This window comes from Anabrus simplex, chromosome 1, assembly GCF_040414725.1.
Source record: "Anabrus simplex isolate iqAnaSimp1 chromosome 1, ASM4041472v1, whole genome shotgun sequence".
NCBI lineage: Eukaryota > Metazoa > Arthropoda > Insecta > Orthoptera > Tettigoniidae > Anabrus > Anabrus simplex.
Window position 1 is genome coordinate 559693581 of NC_090265.1, and position 16994 is coordinate 559710574.

The window sequence follows — 16994 nt, forward strand, 5'->3', positions numbered from 1 at the left end:
AATGTCTCTAGCTTTCATATCTTATCTCCATGTTTATTATATTATAAATCATGTTCGACTGACTGGAATGTTTTTTCACATTCACAATATTAACAATTCAACCTTGAAAAGGATGGCCTCCAACCAATCAGAAATTTACAGATGTTGAAATATCATTTGGCAGCATTTGCATTAAGAAACATCACAAACAAATATTAATTTCTTTACAAAATACAGAACCAATTGCTGATTGCATTTCATTTAGGGAGAGAGAGAGAGAGAGAGAGAGAGAGAGAGAGAGAGACAGACAGACACACACTTACTTACTTACTTTTGATGCACAAGTAAATGTGGCATATGGAATTTCTTTTTCTGTCTTATACCATGTAGTTTGGATATATAACTTCAAGTACATATGAAACTACTTTTCGAACTGACTTCCTCAACAATTAAACAGTTTAGGTTCACACAAACAGAAATATGCAGTAAACTGTCACAATACTGAACTAGTGATGGATAGCCCAATAATTTAATTATTGTTGTACATGGATAGCAAGGCATCTTGGTAACTTGGTGCGTAAAGGGCAGGGGAAAGAAACATAGAGATTAATGCATACATAACCAACAAAATAAAGAACTAAGTAAACAAGACAGTATTAAGAAACATGAAACTGATCATACTTGATGGGTATAAATGCATTTTACAACAGCAATGCTGGACTAGTTGTAGGATACATAAGTGAAGCAAAGTATTTGGAAAAGTACACACAAGAAAGACTTGTCAATTACCATTAAGTAACCATGAAGGATCTGACAACAATCAAAGCATTTGGATATATTACGTAGTAGAAGGTTGAAATTTATTTCCATGAAAATTTCTTCACGCCGAAATTGGTAGAACTATCTCTTTTCAAACAAGAATGTGATAAAAATCGTTAGTGTACTTGAGATAATTGTAATATTCATAAACTACAAAATGTTTAAACAACCGGTTTAATAAAACATTACTCTATGTGTTTCAATAATATATCAGCTGAAAACCCTACTAGGGGAATATGTAAATCATACCTGGCTCACCCTTTACTTGTTAGCATATCAAAATACATTTATTGTTTTCTGACCTAAAATGTCTGACTTGACCAGTGATTATCATGTTAATACCCAACTAGTTAGAAGACTTAGGGCCGAATTGATAGTCACCACTTATACATAAGCGGAACCCTTAAGTAATAAGGGACCACTTATAGTAAGTATTCACTTCTATGGGTTTACTTTTCATATACAGCAGTTAAAGAGCATGCTCATTGATACAGTAAGTATTCACTGGAGATATGGCAATGCTGTATATTATACCCATGCTTCCTGGACCGTGTAATTCGGGCGACGAACAGGGGAATGATCTATTGTTGTTTTGTTTATCGAAGGACATCGCGTGACATTTTCGGGGGTAAAAGATCGTCTATATTGTATTTGGTTATCAGAATGGATAACAAAACAGCGAGCTGAGACAGCATCTACAAGAGCTTGTGTCGAGGTACATACACATAATATAGAACAAGCAAACCAGCGCAGTTTCTCATCAGAATATGAATGACGTGGGAAAAACTTGTAGTGGACAATGCAAACTATGAAAATGCCCCGAGTCTAATTTTCTTCTTAATATAATATGTTTATAGTTACGCAGGTACTCGAATCTATACAAATATTCATCCAAATGTAGAATATCTAGCCTTACAACGCTTTTAATGATTTGACAAATATATCCATAGCCCTTACGTTGTAGTAGACCTAATTACTTCCCCAATAAAATTTAAATAGTATGTTTTGATGTGCATTGCCATAATTTCAGAAACTTCTGATATAATCCGGCAAATGATTGGTTGACTAACCTGATATAATTAGCACAAATCAACCTTAAGATAAATGGAGATAGTGCAACATGTTCATTTTTCTTGTAACTCAGTATCGTTCTTTACTATTCTATAGGCCTACAGTCTTGATAACTTGTAACACGTTTCCCATTAATTAAGCAAAATAATGATTGTGATACCAATAATAATAATAATAATAACCTGAAATTAAGAGGTGACATAAAATCTCAATATCTTCATTAATGGTGAGATAGTGAGTCCTCTAGAGGTTATGTTTACTCTCTCAATCAAAGGAACAAGAATATTCATAACTGTCACATTACTAAAACAAAGCCTTCTTTGAACTGTTGGTCACATTACATTTCAACAGGATTTTTCATCTCTACTGTGTGCACGGAAAGCATTTTGTGAATGAAATGCAACGTATTCAGCAAAATCATTATCCTCCATCTTGCTGCAACATAAGTGAGTCACTTAAGTGTGTGTGGGAGGTCCACTTACAAAAGTAAGACACTTTAGTAGGCAAAATGAAATGAAAACATTTTACAATCCTAATTTCCCAGCAAAAAGTATTTCTAACAGCCCTCTAACATGCATGAAATACTCTTAAACAGGCAAGAAAATCTTGAAAAATACAGTGAATTTTGGTAAAAGGAACTTAACAATAGAAATAAACCACACACACACAGGAATGGTTGGTGAAAGATTAACCCTCCAAAACACACACACACATTTGTTACATGAAAACTACAAAATCATTTCTACTTCATTATCTCAGTATATTTTCTGCCAAAAATAAGTGCAAAAAAATATCACTAGTAACAGTTAAATCATGATCATGAAGCATCACAGATGAGAAGAATGCAGCATAGGTCCAGTGGATGACTATTCACACAAATAGGATGCATCTAAATACAGCACTATCAAACAGCAACCATGAAGTGAAGGTATATTGCTCTATTTTCAGTGACTGGTTAGCAAGAAACCATAGTTTAGTCCATATATGAATAGGAACACAAACAGTTTGTTTGCAAGTTCTTTATTTTTGGAACAAGCTATAGAAATAATAACAAACTTGACATGATGATACGATACTTTCCTGATGGCTGCGTACATACAATACAGTAAGAATGTTTAGCAAACGATGATCTATTGTTCCAGTTCAACCATATATCTTTTTCCTCTTGATAAAATTTAAGAAGATTCTTCCACATTGCTTTGTCTTGTAGTAATGAATCACAGGATACAGTTTCTTTTTTTATAATGCACACATGCATGCATGTTTCTCCACACGCGCACGCACTCGCACACATTTGGCAAGACTGACTCAACATTCAGACCGATGAAACAAACACGCTGAAGAGAAGAATGTAGGCATTCCTCACAGCATCATCTCTCGCTATCTCACGCTACATATGTCACATCACACCACACTTGCAGCACTTGGCGCTGGCTGCAGCGGTCCATCCCGTCCTATTCCACACGACAACGACACATGCGAAATAGAGATGCCAGTCAACACAACTTCTATCAAGATCACACATTAGTTCATCTTGAAATTGCTCTCTGTAAGACTTGTCTGGATGTGTTCATTTATATATATATGTCAGAAATATTTACAATACCAATTCAAATATAATATATTCATAAATTTAAAAAAAACTATAAAAATAATTATAAATGCTTAAATTTGGAAGAAAAACAATATTTAAGAAATACTGCTTCTTTAACGGTAAACTTGTTGGGGAAACCAGAGTAGCACAGTGCATGGGGTATTTCTTGGCATCTCTACAGGGTTTGTACATGTTCCTCCATGGAGAGGATTGTTCATCTGTCACTACGACGTCATCATGTCACTCATTGTTGCTGCAGTCATATTTGGACCCTTCAATGAGTCATTTATGTCTCGTCGGAACATGGAGAGGTTTTGCGTGAACCTGCACAGAAAAGAAAACTGTAAACATAAAATTTGTACACAAAAATGGAACATAAATACAGCAGAACTCTTTTAAAAAGAAGTCCAGTGATTTAAAATTCGATATTCTCATATAATTTAATTAAAAATGATCTCAAGTATGGAGACAGATACACCCAATAATAATTTATAAATTAATATCCATATTATAGGAAGGAGATAATAACATAAATGAAAGATAAATACAATGAAAGTCTGTGGAAATAAAACAAACAACAGAGAGAACAGAGACAAGAACAGAAATAAAACATAAGAGCAAACTCCGCATCTTCATACACACCGTCTTCTCCACAGTTTGGCTCTCATTACAACAGTAAGCAACCTATGTGAATCAGTTGTCGAACGTCGGCTCCCGGGTCCCAAGATCGAACCCGGCAGAGGAAGTCAGATTTTTTAAGGGCAGAAAAAAGTCCATTTGAAACTCCAGGTCATACGATGTCAGCAAGTAAAAGATCTCTGGAGACATATTTGTTGTCAACAAAATTCAATAAAAAACTCAGCAACAGACACCCAAGAGATTTGGTTTACTATGTAGGCCTAGAGTAAAATGGAGTGTTAAAATTTACGAGCAGGCAGCCAGATGCCGTCAAATTAAAATGCCTGCACATGGTAGCTGAGGCCATACGATTATTATTATTATTATTATTATTATTATTATTATTATTATTTATCGCAACAGTCATCTCAAATCCCCCTGATAAAAATGGGAAAACAGAAATGGGCCTGGAAGAGCATGAGAAAAGAGTCAATCTATCAACAGGGCAGTGTGTGAAGATGTGGAATTTGCTCTTGTCCTTGCAGTTTTGTGTCTATCCTTGCCTATCTCCTCTACTGTCGACTCTATCCAGACTGATTTGTCATGGTTTATCCTTTGTGTATGCTCCTATCATCTTTCCTGGTTTCCTGTCTTTGAAGTACACAACACACATAAAAATAATTGAATATACCAAAGGAAGTAATACTAGGCATCCTTACACCACTGATCTGGATAACAATCAAGCAAGAGTTTTAACTTTGCACCGACACAAGTATTTTGGCGATGATAGGATGGGAAAGGACTAGGGCTAGGAAGGAAGCAGCCATGGCTTTAATTAAGGTACAGCTCCAGAATTTGTCTGGTATGAAAATGGGAAACCATGGAAATAGTCTTCAGGGCTGCTGACAATAAGGTTTGAATCCACCATCACTTGAAAGCAAGCTTATAGCTACAGGATTTGAACCGCATAGCCAACTTGGTCGATGGATAACAGTCACTTTTACCTATTACCAACACATACAATTCTGAGTAGCTAAGGCATAGGTACATAACAAGATTATAGTGTATATGTCTTGGCAGCAGTATGTAAAAAGATTATAGTGTATTTGTCTTAAGCAACAATTTTACAAACATTACATTCAATATTCAAGTGATCAATGAAACAAATGCACTAGAACATAAGAATGACACTATCCACTCATAAAATTGTGCACCTAAATAAACCATTTTAAAAATGCACTCTCTTCTTCTCTAAATATCATCATAATTTACCTGTCACGATTCTTTGTGAGTAAGTTTCTTTCAATGCCTTCCATCAAGTTTTCAAACCACTGCAACATAGCAGCTTGTTTATCCGGTGGTTGGCTACGAATAATGTTCTCTCGTAGCTGATTGAAGTACTGTAAATAAAAGAATGTACATCAATTTGAAACAACTCATATAAGTAAAAGTAAACATTTTGCTTTTACGTTGCACTGACGCAGACAGGTCTTATGGTGATGATGGGATAGGGCAGAGCTAGGAAGGACACAACCATGACCTTCATTAAGGTATACCACGGCGTGGAAATGGGACACCAGAGGAAACCATCTTTAGGGTGTTCAAACCAACTATTGTCCAAATTCAAGCTCACAGCTACATGACCAAAGCCATGAAGCCAACTTGCTTAGTTAAAAAAGTAAATTAGTGTCCTCATCCCGAGGTGGTGCAGCTCTTCTCAGGCACACCCCCAATGGAGGTGAGCTGCATGTACCATTTCAACCACATACCAGCCCTCCTGCCATTCTTAAATTTCTGGCAGTACCGGATATCGAATCCGGGCCTCCGGGGATGGCAGCTAATAACACTAACCATTACGCTACGGAGGTGGACACTTGCTTGGTAAAACCCATGTCCTGACTGCAGGTCTAACGTGAGACTAGCGCTCTGTAATTACAAGAGCAGATAAATCAATTTTCAGTTTTGATAGAGTTCAATAATTACAAGTTGTCCATTTCATGACCGTATCGATGTTTAATCAAGAAGTAAGTATAAATAACCACCTAATCGATACTTTATTAATGCCTCAGGCAAAATTGAATAAAATTAAAACTTACAGGACATGTTTCGACCACTTAGTGGTCCTCTTCAGCTGTATAAATAAAGAACTGAAAAGAAAAACATTGACAATAAGCACAAATAAACGTTCTTTGGAGACTCCTTTGATAAAAATGGAGGTCATCAGAATAGGTCATCTTGCCTCTCGTTCTTGTTTGGAAAAGATGTTTATTCTGCGCTGTCTAGAGGGTCTGTCTTTGAGCGCGACCTGGTGAAGTAACGATGTGATACAGAGCTTTCCATGAATTGTCAAACTGTATCACATTGTTACTTCACCAGGTCGCGCTCAAAGACAGACCCTCTAGACAGCGCAGAATAAACATCTTTTCCAAACAAGAACGATTAGGTGGTTATTTATACTTACTTCTAGAGTTCAATAAGCTAATAAATAACAGCAGCAGCACCTAACCGGAAATCAAGTTCTGGTTGTAATTACTTTTTTTTTTTTTTGGTAGTTGCTTTACGTTGCACCGACACAGATAGGTCTTATGGCGACGATGGGACAGGGAAGGGCTAGGAGTGGAAAGGAAGCAGCCGTGGCCTTTTTAAGGTACAGCCCCAGCATTTGCCTGGTGTGAAAATGGGAAACCACGGAAAACCATTTTCAGGGCTGCCAACAGTGGGGTTCGAACCCACTATCGCCCGAATACCGGATACTGGCTGCACTTAAGCGACTGCAGCAATCGAGCTCGGTACTTTTGTTGTAGAGCTATGGTTACAATGATGCACAGGTTTGCTGCAATAGTTAATCATTTGGTATCTGCAAACAACTGAACCACATAACTGTAAACAATGCAGAGGTGTAATGTATATGATATGGTATGGCCTGTCTGCAGAAAACAAAACAGGACCCCCCCCCCCCCCCCTCCCTCAAAGAAACTGTAAAAACCCACCAATAAAACACATAGATTTAACTGCAGCAGATACAAGCATAACTTTAATGTAATTTATATAAGTAAAGGAAAGGAACAAACAAGTGTCAAATCACGTTAGAGAGAAAGAGGGAGGGGAATTCTTCTTCCTCTTATTATTAAGTATATGGAATTTACATAATAACAAGTATATACAATGTTGTACAAAAGAAAAAAGAAGAAAAACCTGCAAAGAATACATGGTACTAAGAAGGGAACAATTACACATGGATATCTAAATTATCCACTGCACTAGCGATACTGAGACATCAGCAAAGTCTTTCCGATCTCCACCATAAGCACGCAGAGGGCATTCGTCCATTATATGATGCATCGTCTGGACCAATGCACCACAATCACACGCTGGAGAGTCCCTGAAGCCCCACTGGTGGCAGGGGAATAAGAAAGGAACACACATAATAGGATGAGCACAATGGCAGATCAGTGTGGGAAGAGGGAGCAACAGAAATATTTAACAAAGACAAACAAGGAAACACAAAAGGACAAGGACATTCTCCATGTCTTCAAACACAGCTGGCTTCAAGTAAACAGGCTCTTTCCTCATCAATCCCAGTTCTTTTACGTCCATCTCTTCTCAGTCTCTGATGAGCTCTTTTCTGCTTCCCAGCTTCATCAGGAGGGTGGGCATCAACACTTGTTAATGGACCATCTTGACAGATCTTGTCTTCATGCGGGATAAGTGTAGGGTAAGTACAGGAAAAGAAAAGAAACATAAGAAAAAGATAAATACAGGTGGTAAAAGAAAAGGAACACAAGAAAAAACACAAAAGGAGAAAAGGATCCCAATGGGACAATAACATAAGTGTAGGAAAGGAACAAAACAAGTGTCAATGCTAAGAAGTGATGGATGTAAAAGAACTGGGATTGATGAGGAGACAGTCTATCTATATGATCTCCTCTGTGTTATCTGAATTGTCCATTGTTGACTGACACGATAAATTTACAAATACACCATTCGAGATTCCATAAACTTGTTGCATTGTTAGTGCTTGTTGTCTTGACCACATCTCCTTTCAGTAAGCTAGTTATTCAGCCACTACCCCCATCTTCATGTTATGTTCTTCCTTCATGTTTTTCATTCTGGCTTCATGGTACTCTCAGGCATAGCTGACAATTCTTTTTGTTGTTTTCTTGATGGGCTTCTTCTCAGGGCTGATTTTCTCATTTTAGTCTCCATCATCTTTACTGCCACTGAGATCCCAGTCATTTTGAAACTTTTTTACAATACTTTCATTCTCGATTAGAGGCTAAGCAGTGATGGTTTCTAGAGATGGGCTCTGTATTCTCCCAGTTGGTGTAGGTGTAGCAGAAGCCACTCCTTCGTAATAAAGCCATGCTGTACAAAGCGTACCAACCCATCAGCTGATCACTTGCAATGGTCTGAGCAAATTTGAGGAGTTGTACTTCTGAATGTAATACATAGACACTAGAAGCATTCTTTGGATAACTGCAGCAACTGAAAGCTAGACCTTTATTTTAATGTATATTCCATGCTTGTTCTTTACATTTATCACATCAAGATTTACCTAAACATCTGGTACTGAGATGGAGAGACCACATTGTTTAGGTTAGGTATACCATCTCTAAGTGCCCGGATAGTGCCAGAAGTTTTACAACGATATAAAAATAAATAACTGGTAAGTCTACCATATTTATGGATATCTAAATAAGTGGAGGTAATGCGTTTTATTATCACAATGTTTAATTTCGTACATTTGTTGTCCCCATGTTTTTATTAACGAACAGTGAGCCTACAATGTGTTAAGTAGGTTGACGGTAAAACAATAGTTATGGTTGGATTGCTTTCATCATGTTTTAAATCTACTTCACCCACCTGTATTGACCTGATTTATGATATATTAAACGATTGCAGTGTTAACGATCTTGCCTACTATATCAATATCCGCAAATATTTCTTAACTAAAGTAAACTAGTGTCGTAACATCGAGGTGGTGCATCTCTCTTCAGGTATACCCCCAATGCATGTGCACTGCATGCACCATTTTATCGCATACCAAGCTTCCAGCCATTCTTAAATCTCCATCAGTACCGAGAATTGAACTCGGGCCCCCGAGAATGGCAGTTAATTGTGCTGTTACACTGCAGAGGCAGACATTCTTAACTACAACATAGACATATTGCATGACTGATGTGAGCTAGCAATGCACAGGTTGGACACATACAAAACTGCTTACCCATTTGTGTGACGTCAACAGAGCTACAGTACACTACAGGAGCAGACATTTCTTAACTATGAAACACACATTTAGCTGATTTTGATGCTTGCTTGCACTGCACGGGTCAGATGGATGAAACTATTCACCTATTTGTGTGATGTCATCGAAACTGCAGTATGGCCTGCACCAGCTAGGAAGCAATCTTGCTGTTCTCTGATGAATTACATTAGGGGGATCTTAGTGCAAACTTTTTAAATTTTATTTGTGTCGAAAAGTCAGGGGGTCTAGTACGTGTGTGTGTGTGTGTGTGTGTGTGTGTGTGTGTGTGTGTGTGTGTCTGTGGTGGGGGTCTAATACATAAGGAAATACGGTAGAAGTTTGCCTAGCATTATGGTACTAATCTGTTTCTCATTCCCTCTAGTACTAATGCTGATACTTCTTTCCCATATCTTGTTTACTGTGGGGTCTCAAGGCATTTTGAAAGTCTGATCTGAATTTCCAATCTGTGACATTATACAGGGTGCGCACAAATGATTTGAGCAGTTTTGCTAATTATTTCTAGCCATATTATTAGAGATATGGTGATGGTATTTGATGTTGTAAGGCAAATATCCCTCAAAGTTTTGTTTTGTTTTGTGCTTCTCCCAACACCCGCGAGAGCGCAACAGTTGCAACATCCGACAGACATGATGCGTCCTTGCAAAGATGGGGACTAACAGTGAAAAAGCGTATGCTGTTCTGGAATTTCATTCCAGCCAATCTGTGACAACCATGTGACGAATCTTTAGAATAAAGTATTGGAAAGATCCACCAAGTGCCAACTCCATTCGCCGATGGTATCAACAGTTCAAAACCACGGGATGTCTGTGCAAAGGAAAATCAACAAGCCGGCCTACTGTGCTTGAAGAAACGGTTGAGCGTGTGCGAAGCAGTTTTGAACGTAGCCCGCAAACGTCAACTCAGCGAGCGAGCAGGGAAATGAACATGCCTCGTTTGACCGTTTGGAAAGTCGCAAAGAAAAGATGGCAGATGCACCCTTACCATTTGCATCTGCAACAAGCATAGGTGCCGGCTGACGAAGTGAACCGTTTTGAGTTTTGTACAAGTTTTCAGGAGCGCATGGAAGATGATGAATTTTGTGACAACCTTGTCTTCAGTAATGAGACAGCATTTTTTCTGAGTGGTAAAGTTAACAGGCACTATGTACGAATTTGGGGGACTGAAAATCCCTGTACCTGTGTGCAGCACGTTCGTGACTCTCCCAAGCTCAATGTTTTCTGTGCCATCTCGAAATTTAAAGTTTACGGTCCCTTCTTCGCAAGTGACTAATCTTCTTCTTCGCTGAAAAATTCATTACAGGGCACATCTACCTGAATATGCTGGAGAATTGGCTCATACCACAGTTGGAGACCGATAGCAAGAACTTCATCTACCAACAGGATGGTGCTCCACCTCATTTCCATGTTGATGTTCGTGACTTTCTGAATAGCAGACGCCCAGAAAAATGGATCGGTCATATCGGGAATGAAGAATCACGCCATGGTCTCCACGTTCTCCTGACCTCACCCCTTGCAACTTATTTGTATGGGTTTATGTGAATGACGCAGTTTTTACGCCATCATTACCGGCTGATCTAACAGAACTGCGGGCCCGCATCATCAACGCCTTTGGTCAAATTGATAGCGACATGCTAGTCGGGTGTGGGACAAACTTTGACTATAGAGTTGATGTGTGTAAAGTCACACATGAAGCACACATCGAGCACTTGTAGGCTCATAAAAAAACTTTGTGAGTTTTTCTGTCTGTCTATATAATGTTGTAATGTTACAACAAATAATAAACATACAGGATTTTTTTAAACTGCTCCAATCATTTGTGCGCACCCTGTATAAGAATTTTTCTTCCCATGAGCAACTTGTTTTGAAGTTTTTAATGTTGCTTTCCCTGGAAAACTGAGTTGCCTTTCGTAGTTTCATCTCCATGGATAGGTGTAACCAAAACTCATTTGCTCATGAAATACTCTAGCAAACTTTTCTTGCTGTAAAATGCCCGTCTGTTGGTGTTACCTTCGGAAAAATCATTCTAATTCTTGCTTGGATGCAGCTTTTGTTCATGTTATACTTTCCACCCGCAGCATGATTTCCTACTTATTATTTCTACTTCAGCAATAACTATAAATTTTTCCTTCACTGTAAATGACTGTAGCTATTTTTCTTTACTGGTATTCATTTCAGTTCGGAGTATTTTAACAAATGCAAAACGCCATGTGCAAAATGTAATTTAAACACACATGTTGACCCCTTGTCTGGAGTTGAGTCAGCCGCAGTGCTACATTCCAAGAACCTAGTACACAATTCTGGACCTAGAGGAAAAGATGACACAGGAGGAAGATAAGGAGATGAGTATGGAGAAGAGAGTGGAAGAAAGGCAAGTTATACACAGCAATGTTGAAGATGGACAAGGGAATAAGGAAAATACCAAGGAAAGCAGGCAGCTGAATGAAGACAAAAGAGTGGAGCTTAGTGAACATGTGATCGTGAATAGTGAAAAAGGAAGAGCGGTGGACAATGTGGTGAGAATAGGAAGGTTTAGGGATACAGCTACAGACACAGCAAGTGAAGAAGAGGAAAGTCAGAGAAGTGAATGCATTGAAGTAAGGGATGTGCAGAGTGAAAAGGACAACGCAGAGGTACCCAGGCAGAGAACTGAACTGTGTTTGAGCAGAGGAAGCAAGTCAGGCTTAGGAAGGAACAAGAGCTTAAGGGAACTGGGGGGGAATTAAAAGAAAAGATGATGGTATTGTAACAAGAATCAAAAAACTCTAATGATGTTAGTAAGTAGTTGTAGTTAATATGTTTTGGAGAGTTTATAGTGGATATGATGGTGTGATTATAGTGGATATGATGAAATTGTTAGTGAAATGGTTTCTGGAGGTGTATTTATGGTTAGAGAGAGGATGAGAATGAGGTGGAGCTGATGGTTTATGGAGGTAGGTGTTCGTATTTTGAGTATGTGTTTATGGTTAATGTGTTTTGGAAGTATGATGAAATTGTTGGTGAAATGTGTTCTGGAGGTGTGTTTATGGTTAGAGAGAGGATGAGAATGAGGTGGAGCTGGTGGTTTGTTGTAGTTAATATGTTTTGGAGGAGAGATTATAGTGGATATGATGGTGTGATTATAGTGGATATGATGAAATTGTTGGTGAAATGGGTTCTGGAGGTGTGTTTATGGTTAAAGAGAGGATGAAAATGAGGTGGAGCTGATGGTTTATGGAGGTAGGTGTTTGTATTTTGAGTAAGCTGTATTTGGTATGTATGGTGATGGAGGTAAGGTGTTTGTATTTTGTGTAAGCTGTATTTAGTATGTAAGTGATCAGTGGTTTATGGTGAAAATATGGGTGAAATGTGTTTTGGAAGTGTGTTCATGGTGAAAGAGAGGATGAGGATGAGGTGGAGCTGGAGGTATATATTAATTAGTCGGTCAATGTATGTAGAAGATTATGTTAGTGATATATTGTTATCGCCATGGAGGGAATGTTTGCGAGGAGTGATTATAGTGGTTATGATGAAACTGTTGGTGAAATGTGTTCTGGAGATGTGTTTATGGTTAGAGAGAGGATGAGAATGAGGTGGAGCTCATGATTTATGGAGGTAGGTGTTAGTATTTTGAGTAAGCTGTATTTGGTAAGCGATCGGTGGTTTAGGGTGAAAGTATGGGTGAAATTTGTTTTGGAAGAGTGATGAAATTGTTGGTGAAATGTGATCTGGAGGTGTGTTTATGGCAAATTTAATGTGGAGACGGGCTTGATGGAGGGAATATGTTTTGGAGGAGTGGTTTTAGTGGATATGATGAAATTGTTGGTGAAATGTGTTCTGGAAAGGCGTTCAAATGTTTAAGTGTGGAGATGGAGAAGTGGTGGAATACGGAATGGCACAATTTAAACACTGAGAGGGAGGAGAATGGATAAGTGGTGCTTGTTTATAGGAAGTGTGTTTGTATTTATTTTAATGAATTGAAGTGGCAAAATTTAATGTGGAGAATGGCTGGATATTTAAATGAGATTAAGGTGCACATAAGCAGCTGGTGATGTAAGACTTGACTCAGCTAGCAAGAGTGGGTCGTTGTAGTATGGTACGAGGAATGAAATGTGCTAAGGTGTGCGTGACTAGACAGGAGGGACGAGAAGGTCATTGACACTGGACATGCCATGCAGGGATGGAAGATGATTACTGTGGTGACCCTCCCCTTGGGGGCCACGTTTCTGGAGTATCCGAAGGACCTCATGGCATATCCAAGGTGAATCGGTTTCCTTTTCTTTGATTATTATTATTATTATTATTATTATTATTATTATTATTTTGTTTTGTTTATTTACTCTTTTTTTAAAATAAAGTTTATGCCCATTGCATGCCAAGGTCTATGGGTCACTAATAAGGATTGATCATTGCCAAATGGCAGGGCATATGGGGAATGATTGCCTTTTATAGTCAAGTTTATTTTATTTGGCTGGTTTAAATAAATAAATAAATAAATAAATAAATAAATAAATAAAAAATAAATAAATAAACAAACAAACAAACAAACAAACAAACAGTACACAATTCCATCACGGCTTTTAACAGACCAATGCTGCTATTTAATTGTTCAGGACAAAAATTGCATAACTTTCTGTTGCATGGGCTACTATTCAGTGTTGCCAGTTGTATGCGGCATGAGTAAAGGCACTATGTCATATGGAAAAAAAAAACACCTTATGCATAAAAACCTGCAACCCTAACTTTAGGATATAATTTTTTTTAAAGAGATGTGTAGGGGTTACATATACAGTGATATACACAATCTACTTACATATTCCTGAATAACGGAGAATGAGCGAAAAAGCAGACTTATTGTACATCAAATGGTTTGGGAGAATTGCTTCGCCTAAAGCAGTTATGACTTTAAGAAATAAAGAGTTGAAAATGTGACTGCTCCCCAGACGGATGAATTAAATGCTTATGCTAGGACAGCCAACACATAGAAGAGAAACCTCACTACAGCAACTATCATCAAAGAGCTGACTGTCCCTTCCTCATGAGGTATTGGTAGTCCCAAGGAAACTTAATAATAAACCCAGAGGGTGAGGGATCTGACTTTAAATCAAAAAAGTAATCATACTTTTACCTTTTTTATTTTGCAATAGAGTAATACATACTGTTATTTGAGTGTCTTGAATTATGAATGGCACCAATATACAGTAGAAGTCCGTTATAGCGAGAATGCTTAACAGTGAATAAGTTACTTGTTATAGCGGATTGTTGTTACATCCAGTTTTTTTTTTTTTTTAAATGTCACGAGTGGCCTATTTAATATGGAAATTGAGGGATTTAATTAGCAGTGACTACCTAAGGATGGCATATTTTGGTAACAAAGGCAGAAATACAATGATATAATAATGATACCATGTACAGGCATACAATACTGCTATCGACCCCTCAACAAGGTAGGCACACAATAACAAAAGGAGTAGAAGGTGTAGGAATGGTCTGGAACCTAATGTGAAAGAGCAGTTCTAAAACTAACGGGATTGTATGAGCAGTTAGATGTTACAGTGTGTGACTTGTTCAATAGAGCAGCGGTATGAAGCTATGTTCCAAGATAGGGGTTATTACTTCAAAAATACACCGAGTGGAAAATGTGCCTCACACACACTTTCTGTGGGGCTGATATGATAACAACATGGAATTTTAAGTTAGAAAGAATTTACATAGCCATGCGCAGTGGAATATCAAAATCATAGGCCCAAAGAAATTAAAGGGTTCCAGGATTGTGCAATATGGCAAGCATGAATAAAAATAAAGTTAAGGGAAGCAACACTTTCAAATGATAACAGTGACATTTACTCCAATATACCGACTACAGTGGAACCTCGATTTTCCGTCTTTGGAGGGACCATGGAAGAAAAACGTATAACACAGGAAAACGGGAAATCCGGGAACAAATGAAAACCATCAACAATGTGGCTAAACATCACAAAAATGAAATATGTGTAATTATAATCTTACAAACACTCCTAAATCAAACCAAAATACAGCCCCAACGTGCTTTCGCCTACCAAGTGACCGCGGCGCAGTTCGAAGGCCTGCAGATTACGAGGTAACGCAGGGTCAGTGTGACGAATCCTCTTGGTCGTTATTCATGGCTCTCTAGACTGGTGTCACCATCTCACCATTGCCATTAAAAGTAATCTCGTAGGCTGAGTGGACCTGGAACCAGCCCTTATATCCAGGTTAAAATGCCTGACCTAGCCGGGAATCAAACTCGGGTCCGGCTTCAGGCATTAATTACCGGCATGCAAATTAAAAAACTCAATACTTTACATTCAGTTTTACTGGGGAAACTTTGTCAGTTTCCCACGAACACTTATTTCAGTTCAGCAACTTTGATCAGCCAAATTCTTTGAAAAATCTAATAATGCCAAGCCAAAAAACAATAGATCACAAGTAGTTTTTAATTCTCTTCTCTAATCTAATTTAATAAAATAAAGCACATTAGACACAAAAGCGCACAACATGATGGCATGATTTCTTCTTTTTTAATCTTCCATTGTAATTTGGTCACTGGTATACTGCTCGTAGTCAGTTTCTGGAAATCTTGTACCGTGTAAATTAGGCCTACATCGACTTTTAACACATTTCATTACTGACGGCGCTCAGAGAATCTACGAGCGTATGTTTTCACTGAAGCTAGGAAGAGAAGCCATTGTTCCACCGAGCTCTTACTTCACCAGGACACTGTCTGATGCTTCTAGTGAGCATACAGTTTACCAGTTTTGAGCTGAAGTCAAGAGCTCTTCGTTCAAAGCACTGATAACACAGCTGCCTTCCAACATATCCTGTGGCTGCGTCATCGCTCACTCTCAGCTGTGAAACGAGATGGAAAGTATGTGCCTACGGACAGGAAGAGAGTGTGTTTGGTATTATTTAGCTAATTTCAAATAGGTACAAAGTGGGTTCTATAATATAGTTTTATTCCAGGTCCCTAATGATTTGGGTTGTTTCCTGTGTACAGATGACAACCTGCAGCAACCCAATGCAAGCCCGTCATCAAGTTACGAACTGCGAGAAAAACATCAAAACAAAGGGAGGAAGCATGCAGTTTGGAGACGGACGGTCGTCTACCGATAGTCTTCCTCAATTACTGGTATTCCAAGGAAAAAGTGGAGTCAAAATTCCAGTGGATAATAACAGTCATGCATGGGAATGTTTTAGTAATTATCTGAACGTAGATATTTTTAGGGACATAAAAATCAGAAACAAATCGTTATGCAAGTGATGCAATGAAAAGGAAAAGAAATCGTAGTGAACAGATAAAGCAAAGATCTCTCCTTGGCTCCTGGACTACAGTTACATTGAGGGAGATTTATCACTTCTTTGCAATAATCATTCACATGTGTTTGGTTGTGAAGCCAAAGTTGACAGATTATTGGGCAAAATCGCCGATTCTTCAAGCTCCCTTCCCGAGGTCACTCCTATCTAGGGATAGATTTCGAGCGATTTTGTCATTTTTATACTTGAATGACAATTGAACCTACGTTCCAAAAGGTCAACCCAACCATGATCCCCTGCATAAGATTAGACCGATATATGACCATTTTATTAGAAAATGTAAAGAACATTTCTATCCCACTAAAAATTTGACAGTTGATGAAGGCATATGTCCTTTCCG

The 16994-nt window shown here is 38.2% G+C and overlaps 1 protein-coding gene across 3 annotated transcripts in view; it reads right to left on the minus strand.

Annotated features, from left to right (window-relative positions):
* Positions 1–2873: 2873 nt before the first annotated feature.
* The window catches only part of Ranbp16 (Ran-binding protein 16), a 360844-nt gene continuing 346723 nt past the window's right edge, over positions 2874–16994 (minus strand). For all 3 annotated transcript variants that reach the window (XM_068225077.1, XM_068225075.1, XM_068225076.1), the window contains exons 21-22: positions 5354–5481; positions 2874–3787 (exon numbers count right to left, since the gene is read on the minus strand). In XM_068225077.1, coding sequence (XP_068081178.1) covers positions 3688–3787; positions 5354–5481 — 228 coding nt within the window. In that variant the 3' untranslated portion in view covers positions 2874–3687. The remainder of the gene's footprint in view (positions 3788–5353; positions 5482–16994) is intronic.